The sequence below is a fragment of the Henckelia pumila genome, chromosome 2 (assembly GCF_033568475.1).
Source record: "Henckelia pumila isolate YLH828 chromosome 2, ASM3356847v2, whole genome shotgun sequence".
In the NCBI taxonomy this organism is placed as follows: domain Eukaryota; kingdom Viridiplantae; phylum Streptophyta; class Magnoliopsida; order Lamiales; family Gesneriaceae; genus Henckelia; species Henckelia pumila.
The window spans coordinates 99,358,278-99,379,958 of record NC_133121.1 but is presented as its reverse complement, the minus strand read 5'-3'; the positions used below and the strand labels follow the sequence as shown (position 1 = coordinate 99,379,958).

The 21,681-nt window shown below is 33.0% G+C and overlaps 2 protein-coding genes across 8 annotated transcripts; one reads left to right on the top strand and one right to left on the bottom strand.

Moving 5' to 3' along the window:
• The first annotated feature begins 2,809 nt into the window (after positions 1 to 2,809).
• Positions 2,810 to 6,608, top strand: LOC140880413 (transcription factor TCP2-like). Of its 3 annotated transcripts, none has more exons than XM_073284833.1 (3): positions 2,810 to 3,025; positions 4,335 to 5,722; positions 6,374 to 6,608. In XM_073284833.1, exon 2 carries the CDS (start codon positions 4,398 to 4,400, stop codon positions 5,676 to 5,678), a length of 1,281 nt encoding a protein of 426 aa, XP_073140934.1. In that variant the 5' UTR covers positions 2,810 to 3,025; positions 4,335 to 4,397; the 3' UTR covers positions 5,679 to 5,722; positions 6,374 to 6,608. The 3 variants fall into 3 exon arrangements, with proteins under 3 accessions (XP_073140934.1, XP_073140932.1, XP_073140933.1); XM_073284831.1 differs by having other exon boundaries at positions 2,810 to 3,043; XM_073284832.1 differs by lacking the exon at positions 2,810 to 3,025 and having other exon boundaries at positions 3,878 to 5,722.
• A 500-nt stretch (positions 6,609 to 7,108) lies between these two features.
• LOC140883696 (probable lipid-A-disaccharide synthase, mitochondrial) lies at positions 7,109 to 11,052 on the bottom strand. Of its 5 annotated transcripts, none has more exons than XM_073290258.1 (9): positions 10,882 to 11,052; positions 10,438 to 10,685; positions 9,466 to 9,565; positions 9,190 to 9,295; positions 8,874 to 9,094; positions 8,604 to 8,682; positions 8,160 to 8,398; positions 7,458 to 7,684; positions 7,109 to 7,369 (listed from the first exon to the last, which is right to left on the bottom strand). In XM_073290258.1, exons 2-9 carry the CDS (start codon positions 10,665 to 10,667, stop codon positions 7,198 to 7,200), a joined length of 1,374 nt encoding a protein of 457 aa, XP_073146359.1. In that variant the 5' UTR covers positions 10,668 to 10,685; positions 10,882 to 11,052; the 3' UTR covers positions 7,109 to 7,197. The 5 variants fall into 5 exon arrangements, with proteins under 5 accessions (XP_073146359.1, XP_073146360.1, XP_073146361.1 ...); XM_073290259.1 differs by having other exon boundaries at positions 10,438 to 10,676; XM_073290260.1 differs by having other exon boundaries at positions 10,438 to 10,656.
• Between the last annotated feature and the right edge of the window lie 10,629 nt (positions 11,053 to 21,681).

Here is a 21,681-nt window from a genome sequence, read left to right as displayed (position 1 = left end):
TTGGATCCAAGGACCAAACAATGTGAGAAAGATGTACAGCAAATTGTGCACATGCAAAGAATTGCAAATCAAATGCCAGATGCATTTGCAGACACAAAAGGGGTAACAAAATCATATATACATGCTGTAAATGCCCCTGCTCGAATTGAAATTCCAAAGAAACAAATTGAAGACACTCATGATGTCATAAAACGCTTGAAGCGTGGAAGACCAGTCGGTTCCAAGGATAAAAATCCTCGGAAAAGAAAAGGCATAGAGAAACACGACGATCATAAAATAGAAAATGGTGTTCCAGAAGAATCACCTGATGATGAAAATATTCTGTCAGAACCACAAACTGACGAGAATCGTGAAATCTCTATCAATTATATTAATACTGGAAAAATATGGAACCGAAAAGACATAGAAGATATTGATGAGATATTTTCTTATAATGTGGCTTGTGACATCGTAAATGAAAATGAGGATCATGAACCAAAATCTTTTGGTGAATGTAAAACTCGTCATGATTGGGTCAAATGGAAAGATGTCATCCATGTTGAATTGGATTCGCTGAATAAACGCAATGTTTTTGGACCTATAGTCCTCACACCTGAAGGTGTAAAACCTGTTGGATACAAATGGGTTTTTATTCGAAAGCGAAATGAGAAAAATGAAATAGTCAGATATAAAGCTAGACTTGTTGCACAAGGTTTTTCTCAAAGGCCTGGAATTGATTATGAAGAAATGTATTCTCCTGTTATGGATGCAATTACGTTTCGATATTTGATTAGTTTGGCAGTGTCTGAAAATTTGGAAATGTGTCTTATGGATGTTGTTACAGCTTACTTATACGGATCACTTGATAGTGATATATACATGAAAATCCCTGAAGGATTTAAGATGTCTGAAGCACAAAGTTCAAAACCCAGAGAATTTTATTCTGTAAAATTGCAAAGATCATTATATGGGTTAAAGCAATCCGGCCGAATGTGGTATAATCGGCTAAGTGAGCACTTGATGAAAAAAGGATATGTAAATGATCCAATATGCCCTTGTGTTTTCATCAAGAAAACAACATCCGGATGTGTAATTATTGCTGTATATGTTGATGATTTAAACATCATTGGAACGAATAAAAAAATTCAAGAAGTTATGATGTACTTGAAGGAAGAATTCGAAATGAAGGATCTTGGAAAAACCAAGTATTGTCTGGGTTTGCAAATCGAACAAAAAGAATGTGGAATTTTTGTTCACCAGGCAAATTATACAGAAAAGATCCTTAAACGTTTTAATATGGATAAATCAAATCCATTAAGTACTCCAATGGTTGTAAGATCATTAAACATAGAAAAGGATCCATTCCGTCCATGTGGAGATGATGAAGTTATTCTTGGTCCAGAAGTACCATATCTAAGTGTCATTGGTGCCCTTATGTATCTTGCAAATTGCACTAGACCTGATATATCTTTTGCTGTAAATTTATTGGCAAGATTCAGTTCATATCCAACAAAGAGGCACTGGAACGGAATTAAACATATATTTCGTTATCTACGAGGAACAACAGATTTGAGACTTTTGTACTCAAAAGACACCAATCAAAGTATCATTGGTTATGCTGATGCTGGATATTTATCTGATCCACATAAGGCACGTTCTCAAACCGGATATGTATTTACTCGTGGAGGCACCGCAATTTCTTGGCGTTCACAGAAACAAACACTCGTAACAACTTCATCAAATCACGCTGAGATTATTGCGCTACATGAAGCAAGCCGTGAATGTGTTTGGCTAAAATCAATGACACAACATATCCAAACTTCTTGTGGATTATCAGTATACAAGAAGCCTGTGACGTTGTATGAAGACAATGCTGCATGTATTGCTCAAATGAAAGAAGGATACATCAAAAGTGACAGAACAAAACATATACCCCCAAAGTTCTTTGTCTACACTCAAGAGCTTGAGAAGAATAAAGATATTGATATCTGTTATATTCAATCAAGTGAGAACTCATCAGATCTCTTCACAAAGGCACTTCCCACGACGATATTCAGAAAGCATATATACAACATTGGGATGCGCAATCTGCGGAATATGTGAAGAATCACTCATGTTAATATGAGGGGGAGTTTACGTGGCTGCACTCTTTTTTTCTTACTATGGTTTTTATCCCACTGGGTTTTTCCTAGTAAGGTTTTTAACGAGGCAGTATAAAATACGTAATGAAGACAGTCATCATATCACGATCATCATCACAAGGGGAAGTGTTGAAAAATATTATTATTATTAATATTATGTTGAATATTGAATGTTGAATGTTGAATATTGAGTTGTAAAATGTGAAAAATTAGTGTGTGATGATGTAGATGATGATGTATTTTTTATGGACTAATCTCAAATGTGGATCTATAAATAGGTCTTCATTTGTGATGAAAAATACAATTGAATTGAAAAAAAAATATTTGTGAAGTGTAGAGTTTGATATATTTTGAGTTTTAAAGTTTTTACTTTTTACCATAAATTTTTATTTTTTCACAACAAGACTATCATTTTATGAAATAAATCTTCTAACGAATTGATGAATGAAAAAATTATTTTTTATTTCTAAAATATCACATTTTATTGTCAAAATGAAAGGTATCGATGCATTTCACGTGTTCTTAGAATTGGATCCTGGTGCGACCTGTAAATAAGCAAAAGTCGAAGGGTTAACTGGAGAATACAAGGGAACGGCGCCGTATATGTCCTTTCCCGATAAACATGGTGATTTGCTCCAATGAAATTAATCCATTTGTTATTTAATAATAATAATAAATTCCAATTCCCCTCCAAATTTCAGGAATAGCTCCAATGGCCTAACCTCTTTTGATTTCCTTTCCCATGTCATTACAATTCGCACTGATTTTTCTCGTTCTTTTTTTTTTTTTTATTCCTGAATTTAAAGTGAAAGAGTAGGCTCACCGAGCATTTTATCGAGCATTTTCAAGGTGTTTCGGAGTTTGGAATGCTTGAATTCAGAGAAGGAACTCAACTGCGATTTAAAGTAATTTGCTCCGATTTGGTGCGCATCTTCTTTGATTCTTCTTCTACATGTGACTGGCTGATGTTATTTACTTAATTTTTTTCTGAAAATTTTTCATGCTTCATACGACCTATTTTCATGAAATAAGCTGAGAAATTCGCCTGCTGCAACTGGACTTTTTTTTTCCCTCTGAATCTAGAGTTGAATCTGTAGTTTTCTTGACGTTTTAATATATATAAACAAGTAAAAGCAGTTCTCCACAGATCGAGTGAGCGTATAAATTGTTTTGTTAATCACTCTCATTTATTTTTCTAACCAAAAGGAGGGCAGAAGTTGAGAATGAGATACCATTTGTTTATTATTTTTTATATGTAGATAGAAAATACCATTTATTAGTACTGGAGGTTATACTGTAAAAGATATCATTACTATTCCGAGGAAAAAACACTGATTTTATTAGTAGCAGTCATTGAAGCTAATGCTTGGAGCGATAATGTCTGTCATTGCTGGGTTCAGCTGGGCTTTAATTATTTTTAATTTTTCAACCCACTGTCTGGAACTATATTTATTCCACACTAACCAATACTCGAACATTTAATCAAATGGCTTTTAATGGTTCCTATGACACATCTGTTTATCATCCAATGCATTGCATCGAATGGAAAAATAATCTTTGAATGAAATGTAAAGACACCAGCCATTTGTTAGTATCAGACTAGGTGACGGACGGAAATATATGAACCTCAAGATTAAATACTGATTTTACTTTTGATGTTATATATATATATATCATATTAAAGTCGAAGGATATGATTTTTCAGTGGCCGGTTTTATTTTGGTTGGATGTGGCTACCGTTTCCTTTCTTTGTGTAGTTTCAGTGCTGAGTCAAGGTAGTTCTGAGCATATGCACAGGCTTTAGGGTCGACCCACGCCAGGCTTTGATCTTTTGCTTTATTTCCGCATAGAGCTTTAGGGCAACCCCAAAAAAAGAGCAAAAGTCGTCCTCTGAGGCTTTCTCTGTTATTGATCGTGATGTATCTTATTGCAAGTTTTTTCTTTTTTCTTTTTTTTATTAGTTTTTGTTCATAAAAGATATCTGTTATGAAAGAGTATAGCTTGTGAAAGTGTCACTACAAAAGCCAAAGTACTGTGTGTAATCGTCATCAATGCAAAGGACAGGACATCAATACCCACACCCCACCCACCTCTTAGCTGCACACCAAATGTTCTTTCTTTTGCTCTCTAAATCTTGATCCTAAAAATCTGATCATTTTCATCATGAATTTTCTCTGTCACTTTCCCTTTATTATTTTTCGCCTTTCTGAGTAGATAAGATTCATAAGAAAGCAAAAGAGGTGAGAGGGTCTTGAGAAAAGGAATGAAAGTGGTGGAATGGAGGTAGTTGAAATTCCAAGAATCAGCAGTACTGGTGGAAAGGCCGATGTTCAGTGTAACGCAGATGAAGAAGTAGAGAGAGCGCCCAAAAGGCGGAGCGCCGCACGTGTTGTAGATCTCGGCGGTGGCGTTGGTAGGTTCTATGGCTGGCCTTCTTCAAGAATCGTCAGGGTTTCGAGGGCCTCCGGTGGGAAAGACAGGCACAGCAAAGTTTTGACTGTAAAGGGACTTAGAGACCGCCGGGTGCGACTCTCCGTCAACACTGCAATCCAATTCTATGATTTGCAAGATCGTTTGGGTTACGATCAGCCAAGCAAGGCAGTGGAGTGGCTGCTGAACGCCGCAGCGAGTTCCATTCAGGAGCTGCCACCGATAAGCAATTTATTTCCCGACAGCCCTAAGCATCTGAGCGATGAGAAGAGGTCTAGCACCGGCGGTGGCGATAATCTTGGGTTCGACTCAGCTGAAATGGACATGAATGCCGGAGAAGGTCAGAATTACCATCATCACCTGCGAAAAGCGTCCAAGTCCTCTGCCTGCAGTAGCCCATCTGAAGCTAGTGAAGGTTCTGGCTTATCCCTTTCCAGATCTGAAAGCAAGATCAAAGCTTGGAACCAGGCCAACAAAAGGAATGCAGCGGAAGAGAGAAACAAGGAAAACACTTCACATGTTAGTTTGAACACAATTTCCCACCCTACTTTTACTGAACTCTTGAGCGGCGGAGTCGGCCGTGGTGCTGCAAACGAGTCAAATTTCTTCCAAAAATCTCCAAGGCAGTGGTCCTCAGCTGCTATGGATTACTTCACCAGTGGGCTACTTGGTCCACCTGCAACACCTGTGGCTTCACCACTGTTCAGTTTAGGAGCGGACCACCATCAAGAACTGCAACACCTCTCCTTTGTCCCAGACCACCTTGTCTCAGTTGTCAATGCTGCCGCTGCCGGAGGAAAAAATGATGGTAACAGTAACCGCCAAAACGGAAGTAATGCATACAACCTGAATTTCACCATGGCTTCTTCTGCTACTTCTTCAGGCCTTTCAGGCTTTAACAGGGGGACCCTTCAGTCCAATTCTTCCTCACCGTCTTTGCTGCCTCAATTCCAGAGGTTTCCGCCCATAGACGGACCTCCAAGTTTTTTCATCGGCACCGCTGTGCCTGTGGAGAATCACCACCAGCTTCTTTCTGGATTCGATGCCCGCCTGCAGCTTTATTATGGAGATGCTAATGTTAATGATGATGGGAGGCAATCCGACCAGAAGGGAAAGGAAAAGAACTGACTTTATTGAAGAGATTGTTCCTCTCAACCAAGTCTTTTAACCTGGTAATTTTCCTCTTTTTTTTCTTGATTAAACTCATACCCGTGAATTATTATTATTATTACTTTTTTTTTAAAAAAAAGCCAAAATTTTCAATTATGACGCTTGCAATTGTTTTGTGCTGTTTGCTTATTGTCTAATTCTCTTGACATTGGTTTGAGGGTTTCTTCAATGTAGTGAATCTATCATTTGTTGTCTATAATGATCTATACTATTTTCTTGTGTTTAACGGCATTTTGTATACCTCAGATTGGCTATTCGACTCTCATTATTAGGAAAACAATATTTGCATCGAACATGTTTTAACTAACATCTTACATTAGCTTACGATTCATACAATTCTTGATTAAAGACAATGAGCTTCCACTGGCTCACAGTATATCCTTTGGAGTGCAAACCTGGTAATACTTTGACATGATTGGATACTTGATCTCGTTTTCATAGATTCCACTCAAGAGTATACGAGAATATACATACTCCCGATGTGACATTTAGATTGCATCCCAGGTTCCTAGAGAGTTGTAACCATGACAAATGTAATTCATAAACTTTACACAACAGACATTACACGATCATATTTATGCGCATGCCTTAATCATTGTGTCATGGCTAGTTAAGCTTTCAGGCTGAAAGTTTTTTCTCCAAATTTGATTCAGGTACACTCAGAAATGCATTTGCTTTCCTGCCTCAAACAGGATCCATTTTCAAGAAACACCACACGTTTCTGCTTTGGATCATGACATTTTTGTGGTTGGTGATTGTTTCTGAATTGGTGCTGAGTTTTAAGTTTATTGATTTTGTCAGGGTGTCTCATGTTGCTACCTGATTTGATTCGCATGTTCTATTTTCTGTATGAAAACGTTGATTATTATGATTTACTCGAGGGGTTAAGAGTTCTTGTATTGAAAGATAAAACCGTTACATTGTTCCAACTTGTGATCATGGCTTAGTGCGCATGAAGAACGGATACATACAATGTGTATTAGTGCATCTATCATTATTCCGTGTAATTTGTTTGATATAACACTCACGCACACTCTATAAAACGGAAACCGTAACACCAAGTACAAGTAATGTTTGTAATTATTATATTAATGTATCCCAAACCGATGCTTGTTTTAGTCTAATAGCCGTTCCACTCTATTGAGTTTTGACTCCCCTCAAAGGCCATTGATTCTAGAAACCTCATTTGTTGGGTTAATTTCTTTTTTAGTGGTAGATTTACAGAAGTTTTTGGTTTTGATTTTCTATTTTTAGTAACTGTGATTGAAATGTGTTTGTTTCCAATTTTTAAGTCACGAAACCATTCCTAGTTTGATTCATTGGCTTAAAGCCAATTTTAAAATCAGTTTGATGATTTTTATTTTCATCATGGTTACGCTATCTGATTTACATTAACCATAAATTTAATTTCTTCAAACAATGTGAACCAAAAGATCTAGTCCAAAAATTAAAATCACAGTTCGAAAATTCAAAGGCGTCAAGAATTCAGTACTACAGTTGCTGCGATCATGCTTGGTGTAAACTTAAGCAGTGCAGGTTCTCCCTCTGTTAAGTTCGTAGTAGCTCTATTATTAGGACTCAGTGCACTGATGAACTTACCAGCAGCATCCATTTGTTTTTTGCGGAGACCCTCGTCATTAATCAAGTCCCTGCAACATCACGATTCTTGAAGTTCTAGCATCATCGACTTGCCAGTTTTTAAAATTTCAATCGCTGTGTAAAGAACATGAAACTCACCCGAGTAGCAGAGCCAAGTGTGAAGGAGTGCATGCTCCAAACAGAGCTTCAGGAATTATGCCTGAATTTAGGATGATGTTAGGAAGTGAGATGTAAGGTATTTTCGCTTTGTATCTTATGAACCACTCGGTCAGGATATGGGCTCGATATGCAACCACACATGGTAACCGTGCAAGCTGCAGTTCTACGGCAACTGTTCCAGATGCACATAATGCCACTCGACTTGCCTGCATCACATCGAAATTTAGCTGGATTAGTATCATACGTTCTGATTTTCTTTCCTTCCATTTTTTTGAAGGCTCTATTTTATTTGAATCTTGTACGCCAAGAACTGTTCAAATGCAGTACCAGCAAACTACAGTAATTTCAGCGGTTAAAGGCATTGACTTAAAAACTCGGAATGGACACAGCCACACAGCATATCAGTTCACACAACATAGCCAGCTGGAAATCACGATACGTATCGAGGGTCCATCAGGAAAAGTGTACAAACCACCAGAGTTTTGAAACAATTTTACAATACTAAAAGGGAGCAGACTAATTCTGTCAAATTTTGATCCATTCAATTGCAAAGAGTATTCAACAACAAATCTGAGCTAAAAATGATTCAGGTTGACCCATAACAATTACTTTACTCAAGATGCAATATTTTTAGAATACGATAGCCAAATAGCTTTGCTGATATTATATCAAGGGTCTTACGCTGAAAGCGTTATACTTGATGCAGGATGCGTCACCTGGTACCAAAACAACCGGCACTGGCCACCCATCGACAGCCTTCCCGATGTAATCTTCCACTCGCATATTAGGTGCCACATAAATAACTGCTGTTAACCTGGAGAAATCATTTTTAAGAAGCTCCAAGGTGTGTGAAAATATTGGAAGCATGCGTGTGACCTCTTGTAATCTGCTTCCAGGGAGCACTGATATGATTGTGGATCCTTCATGTATCAAAAGCAATGTGTTTAATACACTATAAACTTCAAGTAGGATTCTACGAAACATTGATTCAAATCTAAGGCTGTTTTTTTTTTTTTGTCAATTTGATTCATTAAATTTTAATATACCATAATACCACGTAGAAAGAAGTACAAGCCAGCCTTAAAGTAAAGCAGAAGAAGTAAAAATAAATTTTCATCATTCTACCTGAAGATATCCCATATACATTCCTAAATTTTTCTCCATCACCTTCAACCTTCCACTCTTGGTTTGTGCTTTTTCCAACCTGAGAATCAAATTCCTCGAGAATAAACCGACTACAAAAAAAATAAATCAAGACTTTCTTTACAGGAAACATCAGATAAAAGAGGTTTCTATAATCTGTATATCGTATACTGTATCTCTTCACATTAGGCAAACACAAATTTATCTGCAAACGAGGCCTTCAAATGGCTAATGTCATGCATATGAGTTCACCTCAAGTTCCAAAATATCTTCTAATGTTGGATGACCCACAAATGTTGCGAGTAGTCCATTTGACCTACAGACTTCTGCCTCAAATGGAAGGATGCAGAAAACATGATCCACAAAGTCTGTAAGCCCTTTAAGTCTAGCTTCACCTCCTCTCCAGGCCCAGAATGATGGTGCTACAAAGTGAAAATGTCGAGGACAAGCCAGCCCAAGTTTACGATATTTAGCTGAAAAAATCATTCCCCTTTATTCCAACACCATTTTTCCTAGGCTGAAGAAACTGAAAGTTAAACCAAGATTTCGGATATTGAAATAAAGTTACCTCGTAAATGCTTCAGAAAACGAAAGGAAAACCCTTTTGAATCTACTGTTAACACAACATGAGGCAGAAAAGAGAGAGCGGACTCCACAGTCTCTTTCAGCTTTACCTGAATATTGATGTTCTGGTGAAATAATTGCAAAGAAATTGGCGAGTTCTTCATAAATGATGTATATGGATACATAATAATAAACACATATTAAATGAACCCTATACTGAATCATTTCTAATGATAGGTTAAAGTGGAGCACATTTTAACATGGTTCATTGCTTGCTCACCCTGAAGCTACTAAGATGTGGTAGCAACTCCCAGATGCCCATTATTGCAATATCTTCCATAGGAAACAGAGACTTCAACCCTTGTCTTGACATCATCAGACTGAAAAAAGAAAAATAGGCACAATGAAAAATTATCTTTCTATGATGTTTGTTCATCTCATGCAATCTTATGCTTTTAACGAAACACAGATTTGCAGAATTTCTTGTACGCTGCGAGTTTTTAAAATCATGCTTGCCTTGGGAAAAATCATTAATATGCAGACGAGCTAACCGATAACGAAACATTTTAGTGAGAATGACAGAGGTATCTCAACATTGCTTTTACAAAAGAACCTTGTCGAAATCCACTCCAGAGCAACTAGTTACTGTGGTATCATACCAATTGGAACCATTGAGAAACTAATAAAACCTAAAAACTATAGACACTCGAAGTATTATTTATTTCTTACGAAGTCACTTAGGTTTCAATTGTTTTGAGAACTGCAGAAATTTCTAGGTGCAAAGAAAGAAGCTTGCAAAGCTGGGAGGCAAACATAGGAAAATTTCTATGATATGAGAGACATCTTCAAATAAATTAGAGTAACCTTAAAGTTGCCTGTTGACATTGTCCAATCCCAATGGCCGTGTATGATGGTAGAGGCAGATATTTACTTACTGAAGCTAAATATTATTGATACAAAACTACAAGAAGTGTATTTGAGCTAAAATTTACTTAAAATCTGAAAATATTTAGACTTCTTAACCAAAAAATTATACTAAAAGGGCAAATGCAACCTGGACAGCAAAAAATTCCCGGGTCGAATTCAAATCGAAGTAAAAATTTCAGAAACTTGAATAATCACAAACAAACAAACTATTTATGGAGCCAGTGCCATGACAGACTTGCTAGTAGCTAAAATTTGAAAAGAACTGATGTTAAAAAAGGGGGGGAAAAGTGAAATCAGCGAGAAAGATGCATTAATCTATATTTACCCGCCCACACCTGTAAATCGAACGGGGAAAGCAGAAAGCTTTTTCAATGAGTTCATGAAACGCGAAGCAATAATGTCACCGGAAACTTCTCCAGCAACAATGAAAACTCTGAGTTCCCCATCTTTTGAAGCCAAATCTCTCACGGTTTCTCTGGCAGAACAAGATAGTGATCTTTTCATTATCTGTAAAAAGATCACATTCTTGAAGATCTTCACACTTCTGAGAAACATAATTCGATCCTTCAAAAACTACATACAAAAAGTGAGCTAAAAAGAAGGAAAAAGTATGCAACAACAAGAAAATGCAGAAATCGTGTAAATCCAAATAAAAAAATCACCAAAAATCGTAACTTTAGGTCTAAAATGAACAAACTCCATTAATCCCGATAAATATAAAGTATGCAGAGAACAAAATTGGTGTTTTGTAAGATTGAATTTCACTTACTTCCTCGAAGAAAAATGTTAAAAGAACTATTTGAAGGGGTTTCGAGTGAAGATAACTAAATTGAAAGCAGCATCCAAACTCCACAAAGATTGAACATTCGGACCCATTAAAATTCGACTCTATTGGAACTCAAAAATCACGCAACCACCATTTCCGAAAGTTTCCGAAGGAAGAAAATCCCAAAATCAATGGAAATAAAACCCGTTTTTTATTTTATTTTTTATTGTCGTGGTTTACTAATTATTATTATTTTTCGAATTTATTATTTTCCTATAATAATAATAATCTAAAAATGTTATCTCCCCTGTCCCATATATATTGTCTTTTTTTTTTTCACATTAAGAAAAAATTATTGAAAAAATAAATTTTATATAGACTTCCTATTTTATCCCTATTTAATGTATTAAAAAATAATTGCACAATTTTCAAAGTGTAGTTAATAGTGATATATTAATAAAGAAGTGTAAAAAAATATTATTAAATATGGTATATGACTATATATTTGGAACAAACAAAAAAAGAATGTGGACAATATAATTGGGACGGGGGAGTACTATTCTGTTACCATTAAAAAAAAGGGTTGACCCCGAAGAAAACCACATTCCACATGAGTCAGAGCCCATTGGCTCATGCGAGAGTTAAATCGAGGGATGTGCACGAGTAAGCAGGGACCTGAAGGATGAAACAACATGGTCCAACCCCCAAAGCATACCCCCAAATATTTCAATGAGGAATATGCTCCACACGATGATCGAACTCGCAACGCTGGGAAATTTCTTCCCACGTCACCTCAAGTCTTACCAACTCGTCTATACCCCTGTGGGCGGTACTATTCTATTACCATTTAATAAAGCAGGAGGAGGATGGTATAGTAATTATTTTTTGATATTTTCATGTTATCTTTTAAAAATAATTATATCCAATAAATAAATAAATAAATTGTTAGTAATTTCAATTTATTTTCATACAATTTTCCCATCATTTCATTCTTCGTTTGAAGTATTTTAATTTCAAATTTCGAAAACTAACTTTCACTTATGTTTACCTGCTTGAGATTAGCTCTTTTATTTTTTTTAAAAAAAATTAACAACTTATATTCCTAAATTATTTTTAATATGATAATTTGATAAACACAAAGATCGCGTATGCAAAATGCTAGTTATAATAATATATCATATACGTACGTTTTAAAACAATTCCATAATTGTTTTATACAAATTTAAGTGTATCACATTTTTTTGCCAAATGAAATTATTGACTAAAAATAAAAATTTTAATTTTAATTTTATAATATTAAAAAATATGATATATTTTAATTTACATGCAATATGCAATATGTACGATGACTAGTTTTTTTTTTTAAAGAAAGACTGTAATTTTTATTGAATACTGTCAAAGTACATCGTCTTCAAACCAATTAGAAAAATTTTCATTCTCCCACATAAACGGAAGGGGAGGAAGAAGCGAAAAGAGTTAATGTATGAGCAATCGAGTTCGCCGTTCGTCTAACGTGATGAAGCTTGACAGTTCGCGCTGCTTGCATGAATCTTCTAATTAGATCCTCATCTATCTTTGTGACTGCTTGCACGGATCGGATTAATGAGTTTGAGAACGGAATCCGGCGGTGGAATTAGCATCCCAAAAGCTTGTAGTTTTATTCCATGTGAATATTTAATCACTCCTCCAACACCGTATTATAGCAGATTGTCATTCACGCAGGCATCGACTTCCAATTGGAGGGTTCCTGGATGTCGGGGAAGGAGCATAGGGTGTTGATTTCAGTTTTTGTTCTGCTTCTTGGAAGTTTTGAAGGAAACTGTCACGCCAGTCTAGTTTATGATTCAAGGCTTCTACATCATTTCAATAGATAACATCCATACGGTTCTTCCAAAGTAACATACCTACAATCATGCTACCAATTTTACAAATCTACCCCACTGTTTTTTACGTGCATGTCGCACTAATTCTTTAAGGTCAGGGGCGGAGCCATCCCAAAGGCTGGTGTGGGCTCCAATCCAGTCTTAATTTTTTTTTGTTATTAGTTGTAATCTTAGCCCATGTTGGATTTTTTAATTAGTCAAATACTTTGTCCAATCCATTTTCTGAAATATATTTGTAAGATTTGTTTTGTTGATTTATAAAAGTATTTTTTAATTCGCTCGAAAAGTTCAATTTTTATATCAAAATTTTTGTGATTTTTAAAACTATATATATTTTGTTGTTTTTGAACAGCTTGATTTCATTGATGTGTGCAATTGTGAGTTTTTTGAAATTAATTGTGAAGTCTGTTTGAAATGATTTCATTTAGTTTTAATGTTTTTCTATGTTATTTTTGCATTATTTTCATTGGAAATATACAAATGATGTGCGTTTTCAAGTGGTTCACATGTATGATTTATAATTTTTTTTGTTTCACTTTGAAAATGGACAAATGGATATGAAAATTTTTGCATTTTAAAGTTCTTTCATTTCTTTTATCAGAAATGATGTGTTTTTTTTGTGATTCACGTATGAATTTTTCATCATGACGTATTATATTACTTGAAACGTCATTTTTTTGGGGTATATTATGAGAATATCAATTGAAGAAGAAAATTTAATATATTATATATACGAACTTAAATTTTTTACAACCATCAAAAAATTTTTTGGAGTCGGCTCACTTAAAACATCGCATATTTAGTAGTTTATATTTTATTTATGTCACTATATCATATTTATAGTTACCATTAATTGTTTTGCAAGTGTTCTTTGATTGCAAATTAATATTTTAATATATTTTAATTATTAAATATTTAATTTATATTAGTTTATTTTTTGTATCAAATCGGTCAGCGGATGATGAAATTTTTTTTCCTAGCTACGCCCCTGTTTAAGGTTGTGCTTTGACGAAGGAATTTGAAATCATATATTTCACATCTATAAATTTTAAATTTATTAGATTGTTTTAACAAATTTTTGATGATTTGAAATCCAACACTCTTTTGGCTTAATTATAAATGCACCCATGATTATCATAGATTTGAAATCTAATCAAGATGGGTGTGGGTTGCCAATTCATTTCAAATCCGTGTTTAAATTCGTCCTTAAATCAAATATGTTCTTACAAATCAAAGTGTGATTTTATGTAAATAATTATAATAATCTATTGAGATGGTGTTAGGTGTATTTATTGCAGATATTTATAAATAATAAACTTTACTTTTGTGTAATTATATTGATGTATTTTATTCACTTCTATATAATTTTTCTGCTTAAAAAATTTTCATAAACTTTTATAGATTTTACGTTTAGATTTTTATATACATTTATCAACTTTTTTATGACACGTGTATCTCTAATTATATATCTTCACATAATTTCAAGCAGTCGATGGTAAAAGTTAAAACAGGATCATTACGAATCATGTTTCTAATTTCTTCTTTTAAGTGGACAAGGCATGTGTAAAATTTATCTTATAAATAAATATTCTTTTATAAGTATATGAAAGAATTAGCAAATATTAATTTAGAAATTTGGCGATCAACTGTTCAGCTATGAACGAATAATTACTTGGAAATTAAACGATCAACACAATAATATTAGTTAATTTTTAAAAAAAGTTTAGCGGAAATAAAAGTTATATGAACTTCAAACACTAGCTAAATCCATTTCTAAAACTAGAAACATCGAACTCAATTTCTATTTTCACATATATGCAGAAAGATATACCATTTTTTATATCCAATTTATTCACGTGGAGTTATATAAATTTATTGAACAACGTAAAAAATAAAGAGACGAAACGGCAAAAATCATACGGAGCACGTTATTGCAATGGGATATATCATTAGGGCATTGCATTCCGGAGTGTAATAAAATAATGTTTTTGTCCTCAAGGGATGTCCAAGTTGGTGAAGTAGGTGAACTTTTGATTATAAGTTAGTAGTTTGATTCATCATGTCAACATCTTCTTGGACTAGTCTGTCACACAGGGCTTGCCTAGTGTGGTTTACCTGATTAGCGTAGTTTGCACGCTATTACGTTAGTCCGGAGGTTTACCGAGCGCACCAAAAGATAGCGGCTGCGGGTTCCCACGTCACAAAAAAAATAAAATGATGTTTTTTCAAATATAAATATTAATTATCTAATATTTAATTACGTAAAAACCTCCTGATCGAGATTGTAGTTATCAGCTCATAATTATTTCAAGTATATATATCATTATACAAAAAAAATCTAATATAACATGCAGAAAATTAAACATTTTTTTTTTCAAAATGATTTATCTACACCACATGCAGTAGTACCCTCCTGACCTCCTTCCATCTCAACATCTGATATAGCTCAATAAGAATTCGTTTATTAATAAACAAAAAAAAAAAAGAAAAGTGATATGCACATAATACAAATATAATAATAACTAGTTTATACGTTTATCCACATAATTAATTATTTTTTTTAAAAAAATGTTCTCTCTGAATTGAATTTCCTAAATCATCCCCGATTTGTTAATTATCCTTTAGAAAAAGATGAATATAGAAGCTAGCTAAATTGGGTTCAGGTGGTTGTGGTCCACTGGAAGCCTGATTTGCCTGTGAATCCTTCGAATAAATTCCTCGACCCTCGCGTTGAGTTCTTCCACAGATTCCCCTTCATTAATCTGATTCAAATCTTTCAGCTTTTCCTCGCTTAATTCATCTTCAGGGTAATTTTCTGTGCTTCTTCCATCTTCTTGTTTGATCACGCCATTTTCAATCTCTTTTTCCGTAGCTTCGGGACGTTTCTGATAATCATAATCTTCATCATCAGAGGAAACTGTGTCGTCGTACTTTTTATAATCAGGTGGAGACATTAATGACGACGTTGTTTCCATGATGATGTACGCTGATGTACTTCTCGTGTTGTTTTCTATTTGTTGCTTTTCAGACGAAGTGAAAGCATCGAAATCAGCGGCGATTATCATGAGAATGAGAGTGTTCGCTGCGAAAAACCAGAATCTGGTACCGGTGCACATGAGGGTTGAATGTGAGAATCTGAAAACACAGAAGATGGTCAAATACAAGAAAATGGAGAACAAAATTGGCCGGATTGGTTTCAGTACTGAGTAGTTCTTGGGATACTTTCCGGATTTGTGTATGTTTTCTGTGAGATTTAGATATGGGACGGCCATTTTGCGTGGGACGAGACGTTCAGGAGCTAGCTGTGATTGTATCAGCAAATTAATGATTTCGTAGTTTATATATATAGTTTTGATATGGTGAGCAGATCATGAATACTTATATGATCACCGGTTCATGAAGTGGTCTTCATTACCTATTGGATTTAAAAAATGTCACGTCAGTGGTACTAATATCAAAACGTGGGACTTAATATGTATGGCATTAATCACTAATTAATTAATTAAGTCTAAAACCTGAATTATATATCTTTTAATTAATCATTTAATTGCATGCAACTTAAATAATCTATAAATAATTTCTTGAATGAGAATATATTTGCAGCCATGCATAATGATCGGCATGTCTAAGGGCCAAATTGTCGATCAATATTAGTCGTATGGATTAAAAGTTTCTTTCAAATGTAGTCTCTTCGGTGTACCTATATATATATATATATATAATATATATATATATATATATAGAGTGGTTCCGACGTCTCACATATTTTTATCAATAAGAAGGCTAAATCTTGGAAATATTTACATTAAAAAGTAATATTTTTGTTACAATAAGTAATACTTTATCATGAGCGATCCAATTAGGAGATTAATCTCATATAATTTAGTTGAGCGACCGTCTCAGCAATTTTATCATTGATGCAAGAGTCTATGCGTTGGAAAATAGATTGAATCTGAAAACGCACCTTCACGGCTTCACCCCAAATGGTCATGCAGTGACACAAGATCAAGTAAGTTTCTTGTGAGACAAACTCACCGATTTATATGCGTGAATGAGTCGATCAGACTCATATATATCTATTGAAAGTAATAATTTTTCATCTTTCAGGTCAAATATGAAATATGTAACACAAAATTAATCCGTGAGATTATTGCATAAAGGTTTTGTACATAAGATATCTCGGTTTGAAAAGAGATGTGAGTTCAATTCTACGTCTAAATAAAAATAATTCCCCCTATGTATATCTTAATATATTATTATAACTAGTCATCTGGCACACGCTTTGCGTGTGTAACACACGTATCTTTAAATTTTATTTTTAAATATTTGATTTTTTAAAATATATATATATATATATATATATATATATATAATAAATGGGACATAAAAGTTTAAAAATTAAGAAGCAAATATAACGTGTAGTGGGGGGATTGGGGGAAGAAAATGGGTGAAAGTGGCTTGGGGATAATTCAGTCTTAACACATAAAAGACCAAACAGTTATTCTAAGGTATGGAGCTATTATAATATAGAAAGATAAATGTAAAAAAAATATTATTATAGTACTAACTTTCAATTAATTTGTGAAGTTTGAGATAATATTATGATTATAATATCAAGTATCCTAATTTAATTCACAACAAAACCAAAATTATTAGGTAAATTAGTCATTTTATATGACTTTATCTTTTCTTATCACTTACATGTTTTTTTATTACCAAAATGACGTTAACTTTCTGATATTTAGTATCTTTTTATTTACGAAAATTCCACTCACATGTAAAATTAATATATTTATGCGTTTTAGTGACTATTTATTTACGAAAACATTATATTTTTTGTATTTTTTAAATTTTACAATTTATTTTTTCTCTTTTTGTTTTTTTAAAAAGCACGAACTTTACAAATATGCAACGCGTACACGAGAATACTAATATATTAAATAATATACGAGAACTGATATTGTGAAAGGCTCACAAAATTACTAATAATAATCCGTTATCGTGTTTGGAATCGATGTACAATCTTAATTCTTAACATAAAATTCTTTTGCTATTATTTAAACAAGGAAAAGCACTGTTTGTGATGTAAAGTATAATCTAGAGTGGATTCCCAAAATTTTCTTTCTGTTTATTTTTATTAAAAATATTCTCTCTAAACGCACATTTATTTTTATTTTTATTTTTTTGGATAACCATTCAGGGAAAATAAAAATTTGTATAGGTATTAGGTAGGCAAATTTACGAACTTTAGGAGCAAATGGGAGAAATTATTTACCTATAGGCGGCCAGATCACACCGAACGGCTGGTTGAATCTAAGCCACGTTTAAATTTATACAATCTCGGTAATTATTAAGTAATTATTATAATTGAATCGTAGAACTTTCTGGGTCATAATTATTAAGGATGGGTATTTCCACTCATTAGGCAACTAGAGAATTATAATTTTTAATTCAAATAAATCCCTATGATATCATCACACAAATCAAATTTGTGGAAAAAAAAATTCTTTCTAACCTATAAAAATATTTTTTTTATTTTAAATATATATCGGATTGATCCGTGTCACAAATATAAATTTAGACAAGTATTATAGGATGCTTACGTTTTTTAATAATGGTTTGATTGATTTGGAAATAATATCTTTGCATAATTGATTGCGGATTTTGTGTACATATTTTAATGTTACTTGAGGAGAAAAAAAATGGTGTTGGTAATTACGTGGCGTTTGTGCACTGATAACGTGTTTTTATTAATTAAGCAGCTAATGCCGTCTTAACGGAGATAATTATCATGCATATTACATACAGTAATTGACATATTGCACAAAACCTTATATATATATATAAAAAAAGAAATAGTACTTTCACGTGTGAAAGTGGGAAGCAAGATGACTCGAGTCTACTTATAAGAGCGTATACAATAGTGCGGTGAAATTGATAACTTGATCACATGTTGATGTCAGCATTGATAAAAGATTCAGGAATATAGTCAATAAAAGGAGGCGAAAATGATTTTTCATCAGACAAAAGGGCAATGTGAGTAGATCATTGAGAAAAAAGAACTATATAACAAATTTATAGCCAGAATAGCAATAGCATACTATAGATGAGAAAAAGTTGGTGATGGGGTGCAATCACCGGCTCGTCTCCCACCGGCCTCCTCTTAGCTCCGTTCCTAGTGTGATATTATATGTTTCTGCTGTGGTTAGGTGATATTGAGATATTGAATTTTTTAAGTTCATATTAATACCTTTGCATTTAAAAGTTAAAAAATAGTAAAATCGCACATAATTGAGAAAAAAATACAATCACACATAATTAAATCACATAATTAAAATTTAAATTTACCCATAATTTTTTTAAAAAAGGTAACATAATTGAATTCAAAAACACACATAATTTAATGAATGAAATACACGTAAGTAAAAATGAGGCATGATTAAAAAGTTGATATGGCGGTTAGTATTTTTTAATAATTTTTTCCGACATTTTTTTCATTTCGAATTTTAAATTATTTATTAATTTTTAACAATATTTATAGTCAGGTCCGAGTCCACCGGCTCAAGTCCAGGTACAAAAGAGGGCCCAAAAAATTAATAAATTATTATTAGTATGTGTGCCATAAAATGATTTTTAAATTACATAATTTTGTCAAAAAAATAGTATTATTGCAACTTTATCCTCTTTATAGTCATCTTTCTCTCTGAAATCAGATTTTTCAATCACATCACATGATAATTAATGGAGTTGACTATTGGGTTTTAAAACTTTCACCACTCTCTTTTATTATTGATTCTTGGATTCATAGACTAATTACATGTTATTTTTATTTTTATTTTCTAATTTTTCTGATTTTTTTAGGAATGTTTGTGATATTTTTTATTCGTGAGCATGATTAGGTATAGTGTAAGAATTTTTTTCAACTGGTGCATTCATTTTTTTTAGTTTCGTATTTTGTCAAATAATTGATGTTTTTGTTGATAAAATAACAAAGTATTATTTAAGTGATTCTTTATAATATTTTAGTTTATTATTCAATGACATTATAAAGTTTTTTAACAGTATATGTTTTTCTTATAACTAAGTCTATAGTATTTTGCATATTTAGTTTTCAAAAGCTCTCTTAAATAATTTTTAAAAAGTTGAAAAAATTATTTTGAAGTTCGACTCAGACCCTAAAAATCATAGATACGACACTTTTTATAGTGACCATATTAATCTGTTGATTTTGAACGACCAGATCAATCTGACCATTCACAATATTTTTAAAAAAAAATTAAAAAAATAAAAAGAGTTGGTGGACTTCACCTCATGCGGAAACTATTTTTTTTTAATTTTTTCAGACATTTTTTTAGTTTTTGAATTTTAAATTATTTTTAATAATATTTATAATGGTCATTCTGTTGATTTTGGACGACTATATCAATCAGACAATTCACAAAATTTTAAAAAATTTTAAAAAAAAAAGATTTGGTGGACTTTACCGCATGCGGAAACTTCCGTGTGCAGTTTTCTCGCCCCTTGAAGGTACGTAATATTGTTTTACATATTTATATATATGAGACGGATTGATCCGACTCATATCTAAATTGAAAAATAATATTTTTGACATAAAAAAAGTAATACATTTCCATGGGGCAATAAAAGATATTCGTTTAACAGAAAAAATTTTGAGCTGCAACCAAATCTTTCTGTGATTTTATTGTTAATATCGCTTATTTATTTTATATAATATAATTTTTCTTTCTTACAATCAATATATAAAATTAGATGTATTTTTTATATATATTAATATTAATTTTGTTGAACTCACAGAGACTTTAATTGTCGTTTTATCAAAGTATGAACTATATATGAAGCTGATGGCGGCAAACAATATAATATATATTTTAAAAGTAGGTCTCATTAAAGATGAAGTCAGGGATGCATGTATGTAAAATAGGGATATGTCGATCCTACTTCACCCGGGTAATGCCCGGGTGGAGTATGGAGTATGGACGGCCGGATATTTTTGCAAGTCAAATAATTTGACCTGTAGTGATGATCCGGATTGTGATCTAGCTTCATGGCAGTGTCCTGAAGCCAGCATCAACATAATCGTAAAATAGATCGACTAGATGTATATTAAAATAAATAATAATATTTTTAATATAAAAATTAATATTTTATTTGAGTCAATCGTGTCGAAAATTCATATAATAAAATTAATCTGCGAGACTATTTCATCAAGGTTTTTGTGATACTATCACTATGAAGTATGAACACCAAGTTTCAAATATTATCTCGAAGAAAGACAATCATTGTGTTTTTTCTCGACAAATTATCGATCTGTAAATGCAACAAATAGTTCTGTACAGAATCATATTTTTATAATTTCCAGTTATTTCAGATCCATTAATATATAATGTACTATACATATATATATATATATATATATATATATGCATTTGTTGGGATCGGTTCAGAGGGTAGAGGGGGGGTGAATACACTCTGAAACTTTTCTTCTTCTTCTTTAAAATGATCAAGTGAGGTTTAGTTCACTTAATCAGTTTTCTCAACTTCTAAAACGTTTTGAACAACTTAAATAGTGCGGAAATAGTTCAGAGGTTTTAGTGATGCAAAGTTTATAATGCAATGTATGAGCAGGATGTAAGATAAATGGCAGTAAATGCTAAAGCACGATTTTATGGAAGTTCGAAGGCTTAATCCTTCTACGTCTCCCCTTCTTCCACTTAGGAAGGAATTCACTAGAAGATTTTGGTTATTACAACGTCTTGTAATACACCCACTTCAGACTTAGGACTTATCCAATGCCTAATCCGAAACTCCTAGATTTACACAGATAAGATTCTCAGTTCTTATCAGACTGGTGGAAGCTTTCAGAGCAGCTTCAAGTCTCTTCAACACTGAGTATAGTTGA